General features: G+C 43.6%; 1 protein-coding gene across 3 annotated transcripts in view; it reads left to right on the top strand.

Annotated features, from left to right (window-relative positions):
* Positions 1-9,347: 9,347 nt before the first annotated feature.
* Positions 9,348-26,579, top strand: part of LOC105481082 (hydroxysteroid dehydrogenase like 2) — an 82,964-nt gene continuing 65,732 nt past the window's right edge. For all 3 annotated transcript variants that reach the window (XM_071078181.1, XM_071078183.1, XM_071078182.1), the window contains exons 1-2: positions 9,348-9,495; positions 25,978-26,141. In XM_071078181.1, the coding sequence (XP_070934282.1) occupies positions 9,479-9,495; positions 25,978-26,141 (181 nt within the window). In that variant the 5' untranslated portion in view covers positions 9,348-9,478. The remainder of the gene's footprint in view (positions 9,496-25,977; positions 26,142-26,579) is intronic.

Below are 26,579 nucleotides of genomic sequence, written 5' to 3' on the forward strand. Positions count from 1 at the left end.
GTCATAAAAGTTACACCTTTATTTCTTAGTTCACAATTCACTTATTTTTGTTTTTGAGACAGCATCTCACTCTGTCACCTAGGCTAGAGTGCAGTGGCATGATCACAGCCCACTGCAGCCTCAAACACCCAAACATAAGGGATCCTCCTGCCTCAGCCTCCCAAGTAGCTGGGATCACAGGCATGCACCAGCACATCTGGCTAATGGCTATTTTTTTTTCTTTTTTTTTGTAGACATGGAGTCATGTTCTGTTGCTTGACCTGGTTTATTCTTCATTGCTTAGCTATTATTCTCCAAAGCACAAATGTAAATGGTAGTTGGATCTTGAAGTTTTCTGCATCAGTCATATTCTGTTAAAAAACTTTCTTCCATACATTTTTTTTTTCTTTTTAGAGAAAAGGTCTTATTCTCTCACCAAGGCTAGAGTGTAGTGGTGTGATCATAACTCACTTTAGCCCCCTCAAACTCCTGGGCTCAAGTGATACTCCCTCATCAGCCCTCCTGAGTAGCTGGAACTACCGGTACATGTCACCATGTCCAGCTAATTAAAAAAAATTTTTTTTGTACAGACATGGTCTCACTATGTTGCCCAGGCTGGTCTTGAACACCTAGCCTCAAGCAATTCTCCTGCCTTGGCCTCCTAAAGTGCTGGGATTACAGGCATGAGCAACTGCACCTGATTTTCCATAATTTTTTTTGTTTAATAAAATGAGGTGGAATTCACATATGAAACTAACAATTTTAAAGTGAAATTTTCATTGACATTTAGTATAATTACTATGTTGTGTGACTACTACCTCTATCTAGTCCCAAAACATTTTCATCACCCCAAAAGGAAACTCCGTACCAATTAAGCAGTTACTCTCTATTGCCCCCTTCCCTTGGCCTCTGGCAGCCACCAATCTGCTTTCTATCTCTACAGATTTGCATATTATGGACATTATTTATAGAAATGGAATCATAAAATAGGTGACCTTTCGTGTCTGCCTTCTTTCACTTAGTACAATGTTTTTGAGGTTCATCCATATTTTAGCATGTATCAGTACTTCATTTCTTTCTATAGCTGAATCATATTCTATTGAACGCATATACCATATTGTGTTTATCCATGCATTAGTTGATAGACATTTGGTTTCCATCTTTTAGCTATTATGAATAATGCTGCCATGAACATATATGTACTTCCTTGAATTCATAGGCTTTCTTTTTTTTTTTTTTTTGAGACGAAGTTTCACTCTTGTTGCCCAGGCTGGAATGCAATGGTGCGATCTCAGTTCACTACAGCCTCCACCTCCCAGGTTCAAGCGATTCTCCTGCCTCAGCCTTCCAAATAGCTGGGATTACAGGCATGCGCCACCATGCCCAGCTGATTTTTGTATTTTTAGTAGAGACAGGGTTTCATCATGTTGGCCAGACTGGTCTCGAACTCCTGACCTCAGGTGATCCACCTGTCTCAGCCTCCCAAGTGCTGGGATTACAGGTGTGAGCCACTGTGCCCAGCTTCAATTCCTAGGCTTTAAAGCAGAGCCCTGGGCGTGAGCCTAGATGTCCATATCTTTAAGTTAATTTTACTTTAGGAACTTGTTATACTTTCTGCCACTGGGCGTTTGTCAGAATCTCCTCAAAAGATAATTGCTTTTTTTTTGAGAGTCTTGTTCTGTCACCCAAGCCGAGTGCAGTGACGCGATGTTGGCTCACTGCAATGTCCACCTCCTGGGTTCAAGTGATTCTCCTGCCTCAGCCTCCCGAGTAGCTGAGATTATAGGCACCCACCACTACGCCCAGCTAATTTTTGTATTTTAGTAGAGACAGGGTTTTACCATGTTGATCAGGCTGGTCTTGAACTCCTGACTTCAAATGATCCGCCTGCCCTGGCCTCTCAGTGCTGGAATTATAGGCATGAGTCACCATGCCCAGCCTCAAAAGATATTTCTAACTTCAAATCTCAGAGAGTATGGGTTGGATATTGATGTCTCTCTCTTTTTTTTTTTTTTTCAGGTCTTTGGGTTCTTTATGCAAATAGATGTTCAACCCACCTAGAACACTACAAACCAAGGAGAGAAGCCTTAATTAAGCCCTGTAATAGGGTTCCTAGAGGGACAGAAATAATAGGCTGTGTGTGTGTTTGTGTGTGTGTGTATGTGTGTATATATATATCACACACGTATATATATAAACACATATATATACATACATACTCATATATACATGAGTTTATTAAGTATTAACTCACATGATCACAAGGTCCCACAATAGGTCATCTACAAGCTGAGGAACAAGGAGAGCCAGTCTGAGCCCCAAAACTGAAAAACTTGGAGTCTGATGTTCAAGGGCAGGATGCATCCAGCATGGGAGAAAGATGTAGGCTGGGAGGCTAGGTCATTCTAACCTTTTTACATTTTTTCTGCCCGCTTTGTATTCGCTGGCAGTTGTTTAGATGGTGCCCACCCAGATTAAGGGTGGGCCCACATTCCCTAGCCCACTGACTCAAATTTTAATCTCCTTTGGCAACACCCTCACAGACACACCAAGGATCAATACTTTGCATCCTTCAATCCAATCAAGTTGACACTCAGTATTAACCATCACAAGTCCACCCCTTGTCAACTTGAACCCATACACATCTCCTGAGATCATACATAATCTTCAAATAAAGACAATAAGATCATAATTCCACCTAACACAACTATCCCTCATACAACCAGAAACATATCAATCCCCAATCCAAATGCTATTAAAGTTAACAATACTTAAATGCTGACATGAAGTCAATAAATATGATGTCACATGATAAAGGAAAAAGGAAATGAAATGAAGATATTTTCTTAGTACACGTGTATACTTGCACAAACATGTTTTTAACAAAAGAAGGAAATATCCATGACAATTACAGTCCTTGTTTCCACAACTGGTCATGTGGTCACAGCTGGTATTGATGACTATCTTCTTCTGCTACCCATTCTGTATTCCCTTTGCCTTCATCAAGCAGCTCAGCAGGTTGTGGTTTTTTTCCTGGTGGGGTGACCCAAACTTTCATTTCTGAAGGGTCTGGGCAATTTATAGTCCTGCTTGGACTGGGCTGCTGTAGTTTCCCATCGACCTTAACCACAGGGCATGATAATACTAAGAGATGCCCTAATGGGTCTCCTGCATTCCATGAATACTGTGGAGTAGTAGACTGATTTCATCTTGATAATCAGGGTCAATCACACCAGCCAACACTAACTCCCTTCTTAGCCTGTTAACTTAAAGGTAGGAGGAGCCCAAAGTGTCCAGGTGGCAATCGTAACTTCCAGTTTAATGGAATCATTGTTGTGTCTCCTGGTGGCAGCATTCCTCCCTCTGGAACTAAGACCTCTAGGCCATCAGAACGTAATGTCACAGGAACAGGGAGCAAAAACTTGCTAGTGGATCGCTAGGTGTTATGGTGAGTAGTGCCACTTCCACTTCTACCGCTTGATTCCTGGACCCATGAATCCTGGCTACGGGAGAAACAGTACCATACATTGGACACTGATTCAGAGCATACACAATCTTCTGAAGAACTTTGCCCCAGCCCTGCAAAGTACTGTCACCTAGTTGGCGTTGTAATTGTGACATCAAAAGGCCATTCCACTGTTCTATCGATCCAGCTGCTTCAGGATGATGGGGAACATGGTAAGACCAGTGAATTCCATGAGCATGAGCCCACTGCCACACTTCTTTAGTCATAAAGTAAGTGCCTTATCCCAGCACTTTGGGAGGCCGAGATGGGCGGATCACGAGGTCAGGAGATCGAGACCATCCTGGCTAACACGGTGAAACCCCGTCTCTACTAAAAATACAAAAAACTAGCCAGGCGAGGTGGTGGGCGCCTGTAGTCCCAGCTACTCAGGAGGCTGAGGCAGGAGAATGGCGTAAACCCGGGAGGCGGAGCTTGCAGTGAGCTGAGATCCGGCCACTGCACTCCAGCCTGGGCGACAGAGCGAGACTCCGTCTCAAAAAAATAAATAAATAAATAAAATAAAGTAAGTGCCTTAGTCAGAGGCAATGCTGTGTGGAATACCACGACGGTGGATAAGGCATTCTGTGAGTCCATGGATGGTAGTCTTGGCAGAAGCACTGTGTACAAGATAGGCAAACCCATATCCAGAGTAAGTGTCTATTCCAGTGAGGACAAACCTCTGCCTTTTCCACGATGGAAGAGGTTCAGTATAATCAACCTGCCATCAGGTATCTGGCTGATCACCCTGAGGAACTGTACCATATCAAGGGTTCAGTGTTGGTCTCTGCTGATGGCAAATTGGGCACTCAGCAGTGGCCGTAACCAGGTCAGTCTTGGTGAGTGGAAGTTCCTGTTGCTGAGCCCATGAATAACCTCCATCCCTGCCACCATGGCCACTTTGTTCGCGGACCCATTGGATGATGGCAGGGGTGGTTGGGGAAAAGGGCTGAGTGGTGTCCATAGAACGAGTCATCCTATCCACTTGATTATTAAAATCTTCCTCTCCTGAGTTCACCCATTGGTGAGCACTCGCATGGGATAAAAATATCTTCACAGTTTTTGACTACTCAGAGAGGTCCATCTACATACCTCTTCCCCAAATTTTATTCTCACCAATTTTCCAATCATGCTTCTTCCAAGTCCCTGACTATCCAGCCAAACCACTGGCTACAGCCCATGAATCATTATATAATCACACATCTAGTCATCTCTCCTTCCATGCAAAGTGCACATCCAGGTGCACTGCTCAAAGTTCTGCCCACTGGGAAGATTTCCCTTCACCACTGCCCTTCAGGGATGTCCTAGAAAGGGGCTGTAGTGCTGCAGCTTTCCACTTTCAGGGGGTGCCTGCATATCATGCAAAACATCTGTGAACCAGGTTCTAGTCTTCTCTTTCTCTGTCAACTGATCATGATCATAGGGAACTCCCCATGAGGCCATTGGTGCAGGCTGGGGGAGAGAAGGCAGGGTGGCAGGAGTGGAGACCATGGGCATTTGAGCCACTTCCTCATGTAACTTATTCCTCAGGTGACTTTAAGACCGGCGAGAGCCTGATCACACATATACCACTTCCACTGGATGATAGAATGCTGCTGTGCACAACCCACTTTATAGCTAGCTGGGTCAGAAAGCACTCAGTTCATGATAGGCAGTTCAGGTCACATGGTGACTTGCTGACCCATAGTCAAACGTTCAGTTTCCACTAAAGCCCAGTAACAGGCTAAGAGCTGTCTCTCAAAAGGAGAGTAGTTATCTGCAGAAGATGGCAGGGCCTTGCTCCAAAATCCTAGAGGCCTCCACCGTGAGTCATTTATGGGTCCTGCCAAAGGCTCCAAATAGCATCCCTATCTGCCACTGACCCCTCAAGCACCATTGGATCTGCTGGGTCAATGGCCCAAGTGGCAGAGCAGCTTGCACAGCAGCCTGGACCTGTTGCAGAGCCTTCTCCTGTTCTGGACCCTACTCCTGGTACCAAAATCTATATTAGTCAGAGTTCTCTAGAGGCACGGAACTAATAGGATATAAATATACGTGTGTGTGTGTGTGTGTAGGGCAGTTTATTTATTTATTTATTTTTCTGAGACAGAGTCTTGCTCTGTCACCAGGCTGGAGTGCAGTGGCGCGGTCTTGGCTCACTGTAACATCCACCTCCCGGGTTCAAGTGATTCTCCTGCCTTAGCCACCCAAGTAGCTGGGACTACAGGTGCGTGCTACCACGTCCAGCTAATTTTTGTATTTTTAGTAGAGATGGTGGGGATTCACCATGTTGGCCAGAATGGTCTCAATCTCTTGATCTTGTGGTCTGCCTGCCTCGGCTTCCCACAGTGCTGGGATTACAGGCGTAAGCCACCGCGCCTGGCCTATTAAGTATTAACTCACATGATCACAAGGTCCCATAATAGGCCATCTGCAAGCTGAGGTGCAAGGAGAGCCAGTCCAAGTCCCCAAACTGAAGAACTTGGAGTCTGATGTTGGAGGGCAGGAGGGGGATAAATGCACAGGGGAAGGATATAGGCTGGCAGGCTAGGCCAGTCTCATCTTTTCAGGTTTTTCTGCCTGTTTTATATTCACTGGCAGCTGATTAGATGGTGCCCAGCCAGATTAAGGGTGGGTCTGCTCTCCCCAGTCCACTGACTCAAATGTTAATGTCCTTTGGCAATACCCTCACAGACACATCCAAGACCAATACTTTGCATCCTTCAATCCAATCAAGTTGACACTCAGTATTAACCATCACAAGCCCTATGAAATAAAAAGTTTTATGACCCCTTTCTTCCCAGAATTACGAATGCCAATTTACTTGCTCTACATTTATACAACTTCAATGACCTGGGGCAGGTAGGTTTGCAATGTTTTGTTACTTCCCCATTGTCCATATCCACTTGTGTCCTTGGCCATGGCCAACTAATTTACAGGTTGAAACATTTCCCAGCACTTTGGAAGGCTGTGTGGTGGGAGGACTGCTTGAGGCGAGGAGTTCAAGACCAACCTGGGCAAAATAGTGAGACCGCTGTCTCTATAAAAAGTAAGATTAGCCAGGTGTGGTGGCACATTCCTGTGGTCCTGGCTACTTGGGCGGCTGAGCCCAGGAGGTTGAGGCTACAGTGAGCCATGATCGTGCTGCTACACTCCAGCCTGGGTGACGGAGCAAGATCTTATCTCAAAAAAACAAAACAAAACACATTGTACTAGACTGTCTTAGTATTTGAAGCTTGAACAGATACACAGAAAAGACAGAGAAGCCACCTACAACGCATTCTAGAAAGAAGATCATGCTGCTGAGGATCACGGAAGTATCCTGGTTCCCATTGTCAAGCTTAGTTGTTCAGCTCTTCCTTAAGTTATATAAACTATCCCAGAATTCTTCTAAATTCCCCAACCCCTTTAATTTGGTTTAAATTAGCCAAATCAGGTTATTGTTGCCTATAACGAAAACTTAAGGGAAATAAATTGGTTGGGAGAATGTGTTGTAGCCAGTAGCCTGTCAAGAAAATGTTGCATTTTTAAGTGGTTTTGTCAAGCTGAGAAGGGATGAAGTGAGGGAGACTTATCTGACTTTCAAGATACTTGGCTTTCAAACCATTTGTTTTCACTTCTTGACTGTGTTATCACCATCCTCCCAGGACTTTACAGCAGAAATCTGAAGGTCACCACTGATACCATCTTCGCCTCTTTGTTCCTATGTCTAATCATTAGTTACATCTGCCAGGTTCCATACCTTGAGTATGTCTTTTCATTCCCACTATTACTGCCTTAGTTCAGGTTACTGCTTTTCTTACGCATTACATTACTATGGGCTTTTAAATGGCTTCTGTGCCTTTATCTACTCACAAACTATTCACGCTGCAGTCAGAAGTGTTCTTTCTAAGCCAAAATTATTCACTTCCAAAATGAAGATCTAATTATGTTCACAAGTCCTCTCCTTCTTCACCCATTCCCCACTCTAGTGTTAATCTAATACTAGGTTAATCAAGGTAATGGGGTAGAAGGTCATGGGTAACTCCAAATCACACTTTAAATGAACTCTAGTCAAAGTACTGAATACAATGGATATAAACTTGCTTAGAAAAACTACCTCTAATAATTTAGGAATAAATTTGCCTTCTGTGAAAGCCATTCCAAAGTACAAAACTAGTATAATTACAGGTATTTAAGCTCACAAAATATCAAGGTTATGACTGAAAAATTGGCAAAGGTTTTTTGTTTCGCCTCTTAGTTGAGCTCTGTGTAACAAATGGAAATAGAAGCACACAAATTCAAGAAAAGGGACTCTAACAGACTGAGGATATTGTGGCTTTCAAAAAGGAGAGAACATTTTAGATGATACGAAGAAAATGTCACCCCATTACTCAGAATTCACTCTATTCGACAGATATATACACCCCTCAGCAAGTGCTCCTAAGGATGAGAGGAGAGTAAGTTTTTCCATCTATCTCTATCAACACTCTTCCTAAAATACCTAATGCCTAACAAGTCTAAAGAACACACTGGCTACTCATACCTCCCATAGGCAGAGACCTTGTCCTTTTTGTCCTGCTGTATCTCAGGCAACCAGCAGTCACTGAGCGGATGCTAATACATTTGCAAATTCCTCTGGAGCCTCTAAAGACCGTATCATGAATCAATTCAAATGCCTATAGGAGTAGGGCAGGTGATATGATTGAGTAAACAGAGTCATTTTAGGGCCTATAACAAAGGGGAGAGAGGCCAGGAGCGGTGGCTCACGCCTGTAATCCTAGCACTTTGGGAGGCCAAGGTGGGCCAATCATTTGAGGTCAGGAGCTCGAGACCAGCCTGACCAACATGGTGAAACCCCGTCTCTACTAAAAATACAAGAAAATTAGCCGGGCGTGGTGGTGCATGCCTGTAGTCCCAGCTACTTAGGAGGCTGAGGGAGGAGAATCGCTTGAACCCAGGAGGCGGAGGTTACAATGAGCCGAGATCCGCGCCACTGCACTCCAGCGTGGGCGACAGCGAGACTCCGTCTCAAAAAACAAAACAAAAACAAAGGGGAGCCTACAACTACATAAGCCATCTCCAGGCTAGTTTCTTTAACGAGTCTTCATATAATAATCTCCTCAGGGTCCTGTTTTATCCCTACAAAATACAAAACAGTTCCTCGTGTCTTCCTTCAAATATACTACAGTCTTTAGCTCATCAGGGTAGCTGAGTTAATCCAAGGCGTAATCCCAAAAGCGAAACTGAATGTCAGAATCGATCTCATCTCAACACTCATTCCAGAAGTAAAAACTTCTTCTGCAAGTTCAGCTTTTGACTAGGAATTCTTCAGCGCGACTTTTGCAGAGAGCTCTGTTCCAAGAAGCTGGCGGCTTAACACAAACTATCTACTCATGCACAAGGTGAGGCTGGCTTGGGTCCAGATTCGGCGGTAGAGTGGAAAAGTTACGCGGGCCGACTTTAACCACAAAGGCAATTTCTGCCCAGGGCTAGCGTTCCCAGAGGGGCCCGAGGGCGCGCCAGGCTCGGGTGCAGGGGCAAGAAGACCCAGAGCTAAGCACCCTCGGAGGGCCCGCCGAGGAGAGGGCGGGCTCAGGGCTCAGAGACCCTCCCAGCTCGGAGCCAGCGCTGGAACACGAGAGCGCGAAGAGAAACCCCTAGAGACGGCGAAAAGGCGAACGTAGCGAATGACGCTGCCCAGACGTTAGGCGCCGACGGGAGCCTGATTGTCACCGTAGGACCAGTGAGGGGGCGGGGCGGAGCTGTGCCTCAAAGCGCCTGCGCGGAGAGCCCCCTCTCAGGGACCAGGCTGGGAGGCGAGGAAAAGGAACGTGGGGCGCGGGAGGCCCACTGCATACGCAGGCGCACTCGGCGATCCCGGCTTTTCGGCGCACCCGTTCCAGCACAGGCCTTGGGGCGGGGCCTCGGGTGCAGGGGCGGGGCCGGGGCGGGGATAAATGCGGAGGGACTGTCCGGCTTTCGCTCTCAGCTCGCAGCCGCCGCAGTCGCCGCCACCTCCTCTGATCTACTAAAGTCATGTTACCCAATACCGGGTAAGGGGGTCGGGGCGGCGCGGGGAGAGACCCGGTCGGGCGAAGGGCGCGTCTCGGGGGGGCCGCCGCTAATCGCCCGGGCTGGCCGGCCCGGCGGTGGGAAGTCAAGGATGCTGCCTGGGCACGCTCTAAGCTCTGGTCCGCGTTGGGCGCTGTGCACCGAGAATCTGCGGTAACGCGTGAAAAGGAACACAGAGTTTTGTGTTACAGGGTGGCAGCAGTGTAGAAACCTCTTCCACTGGTAAAGGGCCGAGGGTAAGTCACTCTGCCGCCCGCAGTGCTGGCCCTCCCTGAATTTAGCAGGAGTGCATGCCTGGCCGAATGCGTACGAGTTCTAGGTGAAAGGTCGCAGGAGCAGCTCCAGAGTTTAAATGTAGAGTTTTCACTGTTCCTGACGCCCAATTCTAGAGTAATAATGGAGTGTTTAAAAACTGATTTCCAAATTAGAAACAAATTAAACCGATCTTAAAACATAGGTATCTTTTAGGGATTTTTTTCACCTTAAAAAATTGTGTTAAAATACGTATAAAATTTGCCATCTTAACCATTTTTTAAGTGTACACTTTAGTAGTGTTAAGTAGATTCATATCGTTGTGCAGTCAATCTCCAGAACTTTTTTCATCTGCAAGCTGAAACTCTACCCATTAAACAACCCCTCTTCCCCACCTCCGCTCATCCATTGGCAACCACCATTCTACTTTCTGGTTTATGTAAGGTCTGGGTATCTTGAGTTGAGTGACGTGTTGTCAGATTTTGTGATTTGCCTGAAACATGCAGGCATATAGCCAAAGACTTAAAACAGTTAAAAGAATATAGGGTAAAAAGTGAGTCTCCCCATCCGTAAAATCTAGTCCCCCAGTTACTTATGTTATGTTTCTGTTTCGTGCATGTATAAACATATTTTGTATACATCCAGACCCCCCCACACACAGGTACACAGACACACACACCCTTTCTTAAAAGTAGCAGCAAACTCTATTCTTGGTCTTGCTACTTTTAGTTGGTATGCCTTGGGACATTCTTTTTTTTTTTTTAAATACAAGGTCTCCCATGTTGCCCAGACTGGCCTCTAGCCTCGAACCCCCAGGCTGATGTTCCTTCCTTCTTAGTCTCTGGAGTACTTGGGATTACAGGCATGCACCACTGTGCCCAGGGACAAACATTTTTGGTACATGCAGATCTTCTGCCTCCTTTTTTTTTTTCTTTTGAGACAGAGTATCGCTCTTCTCCCAGGCTGAAGTGAAGTGGCGTGATCTCGGCTCACTGCAACCTCCGCCTCCTGGGTTCAAGCGATTCTCCTGCCTCAGCCTCCCTAGTAGCTGGGACTACAGGCGCGTGCCACCACGCCATGTTAATTTTTTAATATTTTTAGTAGAGACGGGGTTTCACCATGTTAGCCAGGATGGTCTCGATTTCCTGACCTCGTGATCCGTCCGCCTCGGCCTCCCAAAGTGCTGGGATTACAGGTGTAAGCCACCTCGCCTGGCCCCTCCTCCTTTTTTTTTTTTTTTTTCGAGACCAGAGTCTCACTCTGTCGCCCAGGCTGGAGTGCAGTGGCGCCATCTCGGCTCACTGCAAGCTCCGCCTCCCGGGTTCACGCCATTCTCCTGCCTCAGCCTCCCGAGAAGCTGGGACTACAGGCACCTGCCACCACGCCAGGCTAATTTTTTTGTATTTTTAGTAGAGACGGGGTTTCACCGTGTTCACCAGGATGGTCTCGATCTCCTGACCTCGTGATCCGCCCACCTGGGCCTCCCAAAGTGCTGGGATTACAGGCGTGAGCCACCATGCCCGGCTACCCCTCCTCCTTTTTAATGGTTGCGTAATATTCTGTAACAGCCTGAGTATCCATTATGCAAAATGCTTGGTTCCAGAAGTGTTTTGGATTTCAGATTTGGTTTGCTCAACCTGTATATGAATATACCTTTGTTTATTTAACCTGTTCCCTATTGTTGGATACTAGACTGTTTCCAGTTTTTTGGATACTCTTTTTGCTTCCATGATTATACTTATATTTCTCTATTTGCATATATGTAAGTGTATATGTAGGGATAAACTCCTGGAAGTGAAATTGCTGGATCGAAGAGTAGATGTGGCTGACACAGTGGCTCACGCCTGTAGTCCCAGTACTTTGGGAGGCCGAGGTGGGTGGATCACTTGAGGTCAAGAGTTCGAGACCAGCCTGGCCAACATGGTGAAACCCTGTCTCCACTAAAACTACAAAATTACAAAAATTACAGATACAAAAATTAGCTGGGCCTGGTGGCGGGCACCTGTAATCCCAGCTACTCAGGAGGCTGAGGCAGGAGAACCGCTTGAACCTGGGAGGCGGAGGTGGCAGTAAACCAAGATCATGCCACTGCCCTGCCCTCCACCCTGGGTGAAAGAGTGAGACTCTGTCTCAAAAAGAAAAAAGAGTAAATGCACTTTATATTTTGATAGATATTGCCAGATGACCCTCCAGAAGGGTTGCACACCCAAAAGGATAAATGAGACCCCCTAATCCCACATGCTGGCTAACTGCAAAATAGTTAATGATGAAAATCTAATTAGAGAAAAAAGTGTCACCTCATTATTGTTAAAATTTGCATTTATTTTATCACAAGTGTGGATTTTGATCTCTTTGTATATTTAAACCAGGGACAATTTGATCCCCAGAGGACATTTGGTAATATCTGAGGACATTTTTGATAGTCACAATTGAACGGGGATGCTAATGCCATCTTGTGAGTAGAGTACAGGGATGCTGGTACACATCCTACAATGCACAAGCATTCCCTACAACAAATAATTATGTAGTCCAAGAGGTCAGTCGTGCAGAGGTTGAGAAACCCTGGTTTAAAGCCATCTATGTATCTTTATATTTGTCTGGCTTAACAAACGGGGTTTTTGATTAATCTCTGAGGGCTCTGTGTATTTTAAAAATTTGTCTTTTATCATGTTACAAATATTTTCCAGTTTTTCATGTTGCATCTGGACTTTGATTATACTGTTTATTTAACATGGAGAAATGTGTTTTTGTAAAGCGAGAGTTATCAGTCTCTTAAGGCTTTTGCATTTTTGTGAGAAGCCTTTGAGTTAAACCAAGATCTTTCTTTCTTTCTTTCTCTCTCTTTTTTTTTTTTTTTAGATGGAGGCTTGCTCTGTTGCCCAGGCTTGAGTGCAGTGGTGCGATCTTGTTTCACTGCATCCTCTGCCTCCCAGGTTCAAGTGATTCTCCTGCCTCAGCCTCCCAGGTTCAAGTGATTCTCCTGCCTCAGCCTCCCAGGTTCAAGTGATTCTCCTGCCGCAGCCTCCCAAGTAGCTGGGATTACAGGCGCACAACGCCATGCCTGGCTAATTTTTATATTTTTAGTAGAGTCGGGGTTTCACCATGTTGGCCAGGTTGGTCTCAAACTCCAGACCTCAAGTAATCATCCTGACTCGGCCTCCGAAAATGCTAGGATTATAGGTGTGAACCACTGTGCCTGGGCAGATCTTTCTATAATTAGTTTCCTTCTAATATTTTTATGGTTTTATATGTTTATATTTTTCAAATATATTTCTATTGTATGTATTTTTTGTACTCAGATTTTTTTTATTCCCCTGGGATTTGTTTCAGGAAGTGAGTTAGGAAGCCTACTTGATTTTTCTTCAGATGGCTGCTCAGTTGTCCTAGCAGCATTGACTTAATAGTTAATCTTTTTTCTTCCGTTCGAAATTCTACCTCTGTCGTACATTAAATTCTTGTACATGTAGAGGTCTGTTTCTGGACTTTCTGCTCTGCTACTTTAGTCTGTATTCATGTACCAGTACCAAACTGTTTAATTAATTAATTAATTGAGACAGGGTCTCACTCTGTCACCCAGGCTGGGGCGCATTGGCACTATCATAGGTCACTGCAGCCTTGATCTCCTGGGCTTAAGCAGTCCTCCCAGCTCATCTTCACAATTAGCTGGGACTAGAGACATGCGCCATAATGCCTGGCTATTTAAAACAAATTTTTTGTAGAGGGGTCTCACTTTGTGGCCCAGGCTGGTCTCAAACTCCTGGGCTCAAGTGATCCTCCGGCCTCAGCCCCCGAAGTGCTAGGATTACAGATGTGAGCCACTCTACCCAGCCCAAACTATTTTAATTGTTTTAGTTTTATAAAATGTTTTAATATGTGGGAAAGCTAGTTCCCACCACATTTGGATTATTTTTCAGAATTTTCCTGGTTATACTTGGGTATTTATTTTTCCAAATGAACTTTAGAATAATTTGTATAGTTTTTTGGAAACAATTGTTCTTCCTTTTTAAAACAGTTAACAAAAATTTCAGCACTTTTACCTGATTTTGGGGTACCAGAGAATTTTAGTAAATCAAACTGTAAGTTAGCTCTGCATTAATAAGTTTTAGCCATCTATCAATAATACTAAGAAATTTGGAGCCTTCTTTGAAGTGCTCTTGCCTTCTATATTCTGGTACTAATGCTTTGGAGCTGGAGGGCTTCCTTACTGGCACAGATCGGGGTTATGTTTGCTTTTTTTTCTGCCAATGCCAAAGACTCTGAGTGAGGAAGAAAATGCCCTTTCTCCTACTGGGAATCAATCCAGCTATACTCAAGGCAAAGAGATACGGCTTTTTCACAGCAATAGTTGGGACATTTTCTTGTAAATACTTATATTAAAAATCACTTTAACCTGTGGTCCCAGCTACTTGGGAGGCTGAGGTGAGAGAATCACTTGAGTCCAGGAGGTTGAGGCTGCCGTGAGCTGTTGAGGCTGTTATGGTAAACTGAGGACCAAAGAGACCGATATTGGGAAGACAGGAGGATGTTTATTTAAGGTACGCACCGGCTCAGTGGATTCACGTCCAAAAAGCTGAGCCTTGAACAAAAACAGATTTTAGCTTATACAGACCAGCATACAAGAGCAAAACAAAGGCAGTAAATTTTACAGTGACAAGTCACGTAATCCATAGCATAACTGCTGACCTGGCACTAACCTGTGGCCTTGCATAGCTAGTGGCCTAGCAGCTGCATTGAAAAAACAGGAACTTTGCAAATCTTACTTAAATACAAGCATTGGCAAACATAGTCATAACTAATAGTACAGGAGAGACAGTAAAGGAAATCGTTTTTCTTCTTTTAACCTTGCTCAGGGGTGTTTGGAGCTCATTTCTGCAGGCTAGGTCACTATGATCTGTCTATAGCCTTGCTTGCAGTAGTGAAAAACTTGTGTTTTTCACTTAACCCTTACTTTCCTTGGAGTGAATAAATGCAATATTTATTTTTCTTTAAATTTCTCCCTCAAGGCAACAGAGCAAGACTGTCAAAAGAAAAACACAATGACAACAAAACCACTTTAATATTTTGTGTATACTGCCTTTTGTATAAAAAAAGGAAGGGATAATTTTTCACATACATGGAGTGTGAGATCTATATATATATGTATGTTTGCTTATCTTTGAAAAAAGTACAAAAATGATAGGCCAGAAATTAATGAAGCTAGTCACCTAGAGGTAAGAGATCAGACTTCTTTTTTAAAAGTTTTTAAGTTTCATTTATTTATTTATTTATTTATTTTTGAGATGGAGTCTTGCTCTGTCGCCCAGGCTGGAGTACAGTGGCGTGATCTAGGCTCACTGCAACCTCTGCCTCTGTTCAAGCGATTCTCCTGCCTCAGCCTCCGGAGTAGCTGGAATTACAGGTGTGCACCACACACCTGGCTAATTTTTTTTTTTTTTTTAAGACGGAGTCTTGCGCTGTGGCCCAGGCTGCACCTCCAGGGTTCAAGCAATTCTCCTGCTTCAGCCTCCCGAGTAGCTGAGATTACAGGTGCCTGCCACCATGCCTGGCTGTTTTGTGTGTGTGTGTGTGTGTGTGTGTGTGTGTGTGTTTAGTAGAGACAGGGTTTCACCATGTTGGTCAGGCTGGTCTCAACTCCTGACCTCGTGATCCACCTGCCTCAATCTCCCAAAGTGCAGGGATTACAGGCATAAGCCACCGCGCCTGGTCAATTTTTGTATTTTTTTAGTAGAGAGGGAGTTTCGCCACGAAACTGGTCTCGAGCTGACCTCAGGTGATCTGCCTACCTCGGCCTTCCAAAGTGCTGGGATTACAGGCGTGAGCCACTGCACCCGGCCTTAATTCTTTTTTAACCCCACAAGTATTATTTTATTATTATTATTATTATTATTATTATTTTTTGAGACGGAGGCTCGCTCTGTCGCCCAGGCTGGAGTGCAGTGGCCGGATCTCAGCTCACTGCAAGCTCCGCCTCCCAGGTTTACGCCATTCTCCTGCCTCAGCCTCCCGAGTAGCTCGGACTACAGGCGTCCGCCACCACGCCCGGCTAGTTTTTTGTATTTTTTTAGTAGAGACGGGCTTTCACCGTGTTAGCCAGGATGGTCTTGATCTCCTGACCTCGTGATCCGCCCGTCTCGGCCTCCCAAAGTGCTGGGATTACAGGCTTGAGCCACCGCTCCCGGCTGTATTATTTTATTATTATTGTACTCTTTCTAAAAAAGATTTCTGTACTTATTTACCAATATCTTTGGTTTTCCTATTTTCTTGAATTTCAGACCTTCCATGTGGAAACACTTTTCTTCTGACTGAAGTGTAACCTTTAGTAAATAAGGTGTAAGACAGAATGAAAAACTATTTGGATTATAATGAAATAAACAATGCTGTAGTTATTTGCCGATGATGTAATTATCCTGCACAGGAAACCAAAATAACGTATAACTGAATTGTTATAATTAATAAAAGTTTAAGAAAATTGCTATATATAAAAGTCAACAAATAAAAATAATTTTGAGCTTGGCATGGTGGCTTACGCCTATAATCCCAACATTTTGAGAGGCCAAGGTGGGAGGATCGCTTGAGCCCAGGTGTTCAAGACCACCCTGGGCAACATAGAAAGACTCTGTCTCTACCAAAAAAAAAAAAAAAAAAAAAATCAAGCATAGTGATGCACACCTGTGATCCTAGTTATTCAGGAGGCTTAGGTAGGAGGATTAGTTGAGCTAGGGGGTCAAGTCTGCAGTAATCTGTGATTGTGCCATTGCACACTAGCCTGGGCGACAAAGGGAGACTCTCTCAAAAAATAATAGTAAGTTAGATTTCTACACAAGCAAAAATCTGCAAGAAGTATATAGTACATAGCAATAAAAATGAGAAGTTCAAAATCCCAGATATGGACTCCACTACAGGACAAATTATGTATATTCTTCAGCAAATAAATGGCATAAAGAGTGGAAGGGAAGCTGGCACTGATTAAAAGAGAAACTCTTAAGGTATAACAACCAAATGTAATGTGGGGTACTTATTGGATCCTGATTTGATCAGGCCAACCACAAAAAAAACTGAGGTAATTATAAAAGTTTGAACATAGACAGATATTGGGTGATATTGAGAAATTATTGTTAATTTTCTTAGGTATAATAATGACATTAGTGTTTTAAAAGTTTTTATCTGTTAGAAAAGTAAATACTGAAGTATTCATAGGTGAAAGTATATAACCTCTGGGATTTGGTTTCTTTTCTTTTCTTTTTTTTTTTTTTTGAAACAGGGTCTCACTCTGTGGTTCAGGCTGGAGTGCAGTGGTGTGATACCAGCTGACTGCAACCTCCGTGTTGTGGTCCCAGGTGATCCTCCTACCTCAGGTTCCTGAGTAGTTGGGACTACGGGTGCATACCACATGCCTGGCTAATTTTTCTATTTTTTAGTAGAGATGAGGTTTCTCCATGTTGCCCAGGCTGGACTCAAACTCCAGGGCTAAAGTGATCTGCCCACCTCCGCCTCCCAAAGTGCTGAGATTATAGGCATGAACCACCATGCTACCCGGGATTTGCTCTCTGATGATTGCTTTCACAATTTAGTTGTTGGATAAACATGGAAGCTTATTATACTCTTTTCTGGTTTTTTGAATGTATTTGAAAATTCCATAATAAAAAGAGTCTTTGTTTTTGCACTGATTGTTTATTGGTTGCAAGGGAAGGAATAGTAACTGTGCAGTGGAGAAATATGGTAACACTATGGATAGATGATAAAAATTAACATTATAAAGTGAGTACAGATGGACGTTGTATGCTGCCCTATGGGATATACTGAGGAAAACACAGTATCACATGTTCTGGTTGGAAATGCATAACCGGAATCTAATCATGAAGAAATATCAGTTGAATCCAAAATGAGCATTCAGCCAGGGGTGGTGGCTCATGCTTGTAATCCCAGCACTTAGCAAGGCCAGGGCAGGAGAATCGCTTGAGCCCAATCGTTCAAGACCAGGCTGGCCAACATAGTAGGACCCTGTCTCTACAAAAAATGAAAAAATTAGCCGGGCTTGATGATGCGTGCCTGTAGTCCCAGCTACTCAGGAGACTGACTAGGAGACTTGCTTGAGTCCAGGAGGTCAAGGCTGCAGTGAGCCCTGATCGCACCACTGGACTTCAGCCTTGGTGACAGGCAAGACCCTGTCTCAAAAAACAAACAAACGAACAAACCAACAAACAAAAAGCCAGGTGCTGTGGCTCACGCCTGTCATCCTAGCACTTTGGGAGACTGAGGCAGGCAGATCACGAGGTTAGGAGTTCAAGACCAGCCTGACCAACATGGTGAAACCCCATCTGTACTAAAAATAGAAAAATTAGCTGGGCATGGTGGCACGTGCCTGTAATCCCAACTACTCAGGAGGCTGAGGCTGGAGAATCACTTGAACCTGGGAGGTGGAGGTTGTAGTGAGCCGAGATCGCGCCACTGCACTCCAGCCTGGGAGACAGAGCTAGACTCTGTCTCAAAAAAAAAAGAAAAAAAAAATAGGCCAGGTGTGGTGGCTCACAGCTGTAATCCCAGCACTTTGGGAGCCTAGGCCAGTGGATCACAAGGTCAGGAGTCCAAGACCATAGTGAAACCCCGTCACTGCTAAAAATATAAAAAATTAGCCAGGTGTGGTGGTGTATGCCTGTAATCCCAGCTACTCAGGAGGCTGAGGCAGGAGAATTGCTTGAACCTGGGAGGTGGAGGTTGCAGTGAGCTGAGATTGTGCCACTGCACTCCATCCTGGGTGACAGAGTGTGACTCCATCTTGGAAAAGAAAAAAACTAAGGATCATTGTATTTTTAAAAAAGGAGTGCAGACTGTATTTTTCACAAGGTCAATATCATAAAAGACAGAAGAGGCTGCAAAAATGTTCTAGAGTAAAGGAGACTAAAGAGATATGTCAATTAAAAGCACTACCCTAAACTGGGTCCTGTAGTGGAAGGAAAAAATGCTCTAAAGGGCATTATTGAATCAATTGACAAAATTAAAATACTATGAAAGTAGATACATAAGAGACCAAGCTTTGATGTATTCAGATCACTTTTTTTTTTTTTTTTTTTTGAGACAGGGTCAGTCTCTGTTTCCCAGGCTAGAGTACAGTAGTGTAATCATGGCTCACTGCAGCCTTGACCTTTGGGCTCAAAAAATCTTCCTGACTGAGCCTCCCGAGTAGCTGGGACTATAGGCGTGCACCACCACACATTGCTAATTTTTAAATTTTGTAGAGACAGGGTCTCACTATGTTGCCCTGGCTGGTTTCGACTTCTGGGCTCAAGTGATCCCCCTGTCTTGGTCTCCCAAACTGCTGGGATTATAGGCATGAGCCACTGCACCTGGCCTCAAATCATTCTTAAGTGTTTTGGAGAAAATAAGATATAAAGAAGGAGAAAGAGAGAAGGAGAGAAAATGAGCACAAATGCTAAATCATTGGGGTAAAATATTAACCATATATGTATCTGGGTGAAGGATATGTGAGTATTTTTTGGTACTACTGTTATTCTTGCAACTTTTCTTTAAGTTTGAATTATTTACAAATAAAAAGTTGGAAAAAGTTAAAAATAATGGAGTACCTAGGAATAAAGCCAACAAAAGATGTATAATACCTTTCTGTAGGAAATTATATAATAGTGAAAAACAGAAAGACCTAAATAAACAGGGAGTTATACCATGTTCATGGATTAGAACACTCACTGTCACAAAGATGTCAATTCTTTCCACTTTGAATTATAGACTTATTATAATTTCTATCAAAATCTCAACTGATTTCACTTGATCAGTTAGATAATGAGATTCTAAAATATACGTGGGCCAGGCACAGTGGCTTATGCCTGTAATTCTAGCACTTTGGGAAGCTGATGCCAGTGGATCACTTGAGGTCAGGAATTTGAGACCAGCTTGGCCAACATGGCAAAACCCTGTCTCTACTAAAAATACAAAAAATAGCTAGTCACGGTGGCGTGTACCTGTAGTCCCAGCTACTCAGGAGGCTGAGGCAGGAGAATCACTTGAACCCAGGAGGCTGAAGTTGCAGTGAGCTGAGATCACACCACTGCACTCCAACCTGGGCGATGGAGCGAGACTCTGTCTCTAAATAAATAAATAAAGTAAAAATTAAAGTAAAATATATGTGGAAAAGCAGAGGTCCAAATATAGACAAGAAACTCTTGAAGAAGAATAAATTGGAATTATTTGCCTTATCAATTATTAAGACTGATAAAACTGTTTTAATCAAGGCAGTGTGGTCATGTAGATTAGTGGAACAGAATAGAGAGTCCAAAAGCAGATATATATATTTATGGACATTCAGTTTGTGACAGAGTTGATATGAAGAGCTGTGAGAAAGATGGGTATTTCAGACTTGGACAGTTGGTTATCTGTGTGGGAAAAAATGTATTAGTCCCCTACCTCCGTTCATACACACAAATTAATTCCAGGTAGATTAAAGACCAAACTTATTAATTTATCTGTTTAGAGACAGGGTCTTGCTCTGTCACCAAGCTCTGGAGTGCAGTGACACGATCATGGCTTACTGCAGCCTCAACCTCCTGGGCTCAAGCAATCCTCTCACCTCAGCCTCCTGAGTAGCTGGGACTACAGGTGCACACCACTACACTGGGCTAATTTTTTAATTTTTTGTAGAGACAGGGTCTCACCATGTTGCCCAGGTTAGTCTTGTACTCCTGGGCTCAATCGATCCTCCCATCACGGCCTCCCAAAGTACTGGGATTATAGGTCTGAGCTACCACACAAGGTAGCTCAAGACCAAACTTTAAAAGGTAAACCATGAAACTTTTGAAATACAAATTAATACACTTATAGGAAAAAAAGAATTTCTTAAGATTCCCAAAGCCCGGGCCATAAAAGAAAAGAATTATACATTCCTTAATATTAATGAATTTTCTAGGCCGGATGCAGTGACTCACACCTGTAATCCCATCACTTTGGGAGGCCAAGGTGGGCAGATCACTTGAGGTCAGGAGTTCAAGACCAGCCTGGCCAACATGGTGAAACCCTGTCTCTACTAAAAATACAAAAAATTAGCCAGGCGTGATGGCACATGCCTGTAATCCCAACTATTTGGGAGGCTGAGGCAGGAGAATCACTTGAATCCAGGAGACAGAGTTTGCAGTGAGCTGAGATCGCGCCACTGCACTTCAGTCTGGGTGACAGAGTAAGACTCCATCTCAAAAAAAAAAAAAAAAGATTTTTCTATAATCCCAGTGCTTTGCAAGGCTGAGGCAGGAGAATTGCTTGAGGCCAGGAGTTAAAGATGAGCCTGGGCAACATAGCAAGACCCTGTCCCCCTCAAAAAATAAAAAAATTAAATTAAGCAGGCATGTTGGTGTGTACGTGTAGTTCCAGCTACTTGGGAGGCTGAGACAGGAGGATTGCATAATCCCAGGAGTAGGAGGTTATAGTGAGTTATGATTGAGCCACTGCACTTCAACCTGGGTGACACAGCAAGACCCTGTCTCCAATGATAAAGAATTTCTGCTAATCAGAAGACACTATAGGCCAGGTGCGGTGGCTCAAGCCTGTAATCCCAGCACTTTGGGAGGCCGAGATGGGCGGATCACGAGGTCAGGAGATCGAGACCATCCTGGCTAACACGGTGAAACCCCGTCTCTACTAAAAAATACAAAAAACTAGCCGGGCGAGGTGGCAGGCGCCTGTAATCCCAGCTACTCGGGAGGCTGAGGCAGGAGAATGGCATAAACCCGGGAGGCGGAGCTTGCAGTGAGCTGAGATCTGGCCACTGCACTCCAGCCTGGGCGACAGAGTGAGACTCCGTCTCAAAAAAAAAAAAAAAAAAAAAAAGACACTATAAAAATAGTGAAAGAGCAAGCCACAAATGAAAAGATACTGAAATGTATGTAATTTATAGACTTGTATGACTCAATAAGAAAAAAGTTAACCTTATTTATAGAAAAATGGGCAAAACTGACCAGGCTTGGTGGCTCACACCTGTAATCCCAGCACTTTGGGAGGTGGAGGCAGGAGGATCACCTTGAGGTCAGGAGTTCGAGACCAGCCTGACCAAAATGCAGAAACCCCCCATCTCTACTAAAAGTACAAAATCAGCTGGGTGTGGCGGCGCATCCCTGTAATCCCAACTACTTGGGAGGCTGAGGCACGAGAATCACTTGAACCCGGGAGGCGGAGGTTGCAGTGAGCCAAGATTACACCATTGTACTGCAGCCTGGGTAACAAGAGCGAAACTCTGTCTCAAAGGAAAAAAAAGAAAAAGAAAAATGGGCAAAACCAATTAATAGGAACTTTGCAAGAGAAGGAACACAAGTGACCATTAACATGGGAACAAAAATGTATTCCACCTCATTAGTAACTGGGGAAGTGCAAATGAAAATTGCATTGGGATATCATTTCATAATACAGAATTGGCAAAAAAATTTTAAGGTCAGATATTACCAAGTGTTGGGGAGGTTGTGGAGCTACAGGAACTCTTATACTCATTCACTGCTGTTGGTAAGAATATTATCCTCTTTGGGCCAGGTGCAGTGGCTCACGCCTGTAATCCCAGCACTTTGGGAGGCCGAGGTAGGCGAATCATGAGGTCAGGAGATCAAGACCATCCTGGCCAACATGGTGAAACCCCATCTCTACTAAAAATACAAAAATTAGCTGGGCGTGGTGGCGTGCGCCTGTAGTCCCAGCTACTTGGGAGGCTGAGGCAGGAGAAATGCTTGAACCCGGGAGGCAGAGGTTGTGATGAGCCAAGATTGCGCCACTGCACTCCAGCCTGGTGACAGAGTGAGACTCAGTCTCAAAATAATAATAATAATAAAAAATAAATAAATAAATAAATAAATAAATAAATAAATAAATAAAACAGAACCACAAACTGGATGGCTTAAAACAAATGGATGCTCTTCTCACTGTTCTGGAAGCCAGAATTCTGAAACCAAGGTGTCAGCAGGCCTGCGCTGTTGCAGTTCTAGGAATAATCTTTCTTTGCTTCTTCCCAGCTTCTGAGGGTGGCCAGCGATCCTTCTGTTTGGGCCTTACAGCTGCATCCCTCCAGACTCTCTGCCTTTGTCATCATACATTCTCTGTGTGTCTGTCTTTACATAGTCTTCCCTCTCAGAAGGACACCTGTCCGATTGGAGTAAGGGCCCACCCTACTCCAATATGACTTCATTTTAACTAATTACGTCTTCAGCAATCCTGGTTCCAACTAAGGTCACCTTCTAAAGTTAGGACTTCCACTTGCTTTTTAGGGGACACAATTCAATCAATAACAGGGAGATAAGGCCGGGGTTATCTTCCTGTTATTGATTGATAACATCCCTTGCTATTATCTTAATTTTTATTCTTTTATTCTTTTTTAATGAGTTTACTAGGAAATTATTTTAGATGTCTCCTTCTCACTTAGCAAGTGAGTAAATAAAAAGTTTAAATGAACTTAATTTAATGTTTATAAGCCCAGCACTTAGGGAGGCCAAAGCAGGAGGATCGCTTGAGCCCAGTTCAAGACCAACCTGGGTGACACAGTGAGACACTGTTTCTACAAAAAATTTAAAATTTTCCAGGTGTGGTCGTACACGCCTGTAGTCCCAGCTACTTAGCTGGTGAGGCAGAAGGATCACTTAAGGCCAGAGGCAGAGGTTGCAGTGAGCCATGATCACACTACGGCACTCCAGACTGGACGACAAACAAACAAACAAAAAAAGTAGCAGAAGGATAATGTTTTATCTAATTAGGATTCAAAATTAGCATTCCTTATCATCAAAATTGATCACAAATGCTCATCTGTAGCAATCAATCTTAGCTCCAGGGCCATACACAAACAGGTGGTGGGTCAGATTTGGCCTGGGGCCATAATTTGCGGACTGTTGATTTAGACTCAGACCTAGGTACTAGGAATAATGAAAAAACAAGGGAATGAATAATAACATTTAAGGTAGTTTTCGTTCTGTGGGGTGGGGGAAGGAAGGAGGATAGAGTTGGAGAGGAATATACAGGTGGCTTCTGGGGTATTGGTAATATTCTATTTCTTGCCTTGATACTACTGTTCATTTTAATTTTGTTCATTAAACAATACACATTGTTTTACATGCTTTTTATATGTGTGCTATATTTCACGAAAAATAATTTCAACCTCTCTGACTCCTCCCCACTTCTCCACCCTCCCTCCTTCTTACCAAACCAATTATTCCTTATTTTAAAACCGCTTCCCACTTTTACCTCTGATCTCTTCTGGAGTGTAATCCTCTGGGTTTTACAAGAGTTTTATGTTCTTTTATTAACAAACCTGTTAATCTATTACCAATCTCAGGTCATCCCTCTTTCTTTGTCATTGTTGCTTTTGCTCTTCTCTCTCCATTCTTTTCCTTAAGCAGACTTTTAAATTTGCCCTTAGAAAGTAAAAAAGAAAGTGGGTTTCCCTTGCTGTTATCTTACTTTATTTTATTCTTTTAGTTTTTCTTTTATGAGTTTACTAGGAAATTATTTTAGATGTCTCCGTTTCACTTAGCAACTGAGTAAGCAGAAAGTTTAAGTGAACTAAATGAAATGGTGGGAGGCCAGGGTGGGAGGATCACATAAGGCCAGGAGTTTGAGACCTGCCTGGGTAACATACCAAGCCCCTGTCTCACAAACAGTTTTAAAAAGTAGCTGGGTATGGTGATGTGCGCCTGTAGTCCCAGCTGCTTGTGAGGCTGAGATGGGAAGATCACTTAGGCCCAGGAATTTAAGGCTGCAGTGAGCCATGGTTGTGCCACTGTACTCCAGCCTGGGTAACAGAGCTGTCTGGAAAAGAAAAAAAAAAAAAAAAAAAGCACGTAGGAGTTCAAGGCCAGCCTGGGTAAGATGGTGAGACCCCATTTCCATTTAAAAAAACAAAAACAAAAAACAGGCTGGCCGGGTGCGGTGGCTCACACCTGTAATCTCAGCACTTTGGGAGGCCGAGGCGGGTGGATCATGAGGTCAGGGGTTCAAGACCAGCCTGGCCAACATGGTGAAACCTCATCTCTGCTAGAAATACAAAAATTAGCTGGGCATGGTGGTGCACACCTGTAGTCCCAGCTACTTGGGAGGCTGAAGCAGGAGAATCGCTTGAACCTGGGAGGCAGAGGTTGCAGTGAGCTGAGATCGTGCCACTGCACTCCAGCCTGGGCGACAGAGCGAGACTCCATCTCAAAAAACACACACACACACAGCACACACACAAAAATAATGAAATGGGCACAGGGACCTGTCAGTACGTTTGAATCAGAATATTTCAGATCAACCTGCAGCAATTTGTGAGACTTCTCGGTTTGTTTATTTAACAGCTCTTTTGAGATGTGATTCACGTACCACACTATTCACTCATTTAAAATATGCAATTCATTGGCTGTTAATATATTCACAGAGTTATGCAGCCATCACCACAGTCAATTTTAAAACCTTTTAATCATCCCAGAAAGAAACCCCTCAACCCTCCGTTGTCAGCCTCCAACCCCTCCCACTTCCAGCTCGAGGTAACCTCTGATCTTTGTGTCTCTATAGGTTTGCCTATTCTGGACATTTCATGTAAATGGCATCATCTGTGGTCCTTCATGACTGGCTTCTTCCACTTAGCAGAATGTTTTTGGTTCATCCATGTTGTGGTTTATAGCAGTACTTTATTTCTGAACATTATTTCATTGTATGCATGGCTACACCACATTCTGCTTATCTGTTCATCAGCTGATGGACATGTGGGTTGTTGCCACCCTGGCTATTATGAGCGTTCGTTGAACAATTGTTTGTTTTTAGATAATTTATTTTAAGTAGCATTTAGTCATTGTGGAAAATTTGAAAAATATTAAAGAATATAAAGAATATGATAAAATTTACTCATAATCCCGCCACTCAAAAAAAAAAAAGCATTATTGACATGTTTTCTGTGGGAAAAAAATGCACGTTTATATAATTTGTTTTATAATTCTTCATTTCTCTTGAAGATTTGCTTTGCATTTGAACAGGTTTTGTTTGCCAAATCACAGCAAGACTGGCCAACTGCAGTTGTCGTAAATAATTTATAAGTCATTGTGCAGTGGGAGTACAGTGGAGTTATCTGCCATCAGATGGGCATGGGGAGGGTTTAGAGAAAATTTCAGAGGAGGAAACATATATTATAAAAATATGTATGAGGTTCTGATACCCATCAGTAAATAAAATATTGGGTCTTCTAATAAGGTCATTTTGTTCTGTTGTAGGAGGCTGGCAGGATGTACAGTCTTTATCACAGGTGCAAGCCGTGGCATTGGCAAAGCTATTGCATTGAAAGCAGCAAAGGATGGAGCAAATATTGTTATTGCTGCAAAGACCGCCCAGCCACATCCAAAACTTCTAGGCACAATCTATACTGCTGCTGAAGAAAGTGAGTGTGACAGTGCCATTTGATAAAATGTCTTTCTAGTGGTTTCAATACATAGAGAATTTGCTGGAGAGTTTAGATAAAGCTGTTTGAAAGCTACCCTGAAAATAATTGTATCTAGTGAAAGAAGTATTTATGTTGTCACCTTGGGGCAGTGCTTCTTACCATTTTTCTCCTCCAGCACTTTTAAGCAATGTGAGAGATTCCATTTAAAAATCTTATTTCATGGCTTGGCGTGGTGACTCACACCTGTAATTTCAGCACTTTGGGAGGCTGAGGCGGGTGGATCACCTGAAGTCAGGAGTTCGAGACCAGCCTGGCCTACATGGCAGAAACCCCGTCTCTACTAAAAATACAAAAATTAGCTGGGTGGGGTGGTGCACACCTGTAATTCCAGCTACTCGGGAGGCTGAGGCAGGAGAATCACTTGAACCTGGGAGG

Source organism: Macaca nemestrina, chromosome 14 (genome assembly GCF_043159975.1).
Source record: "Macaca nemestrina isolate mMacNem1 chromosome 14, mMacNem.hap1, whole genome shotgun sequence".
NCBI lineage: Eukaryota > Metazoa > Chordata > Mammalia > Primates > Cercopithecidae > Macaca > Macaca nemestrina.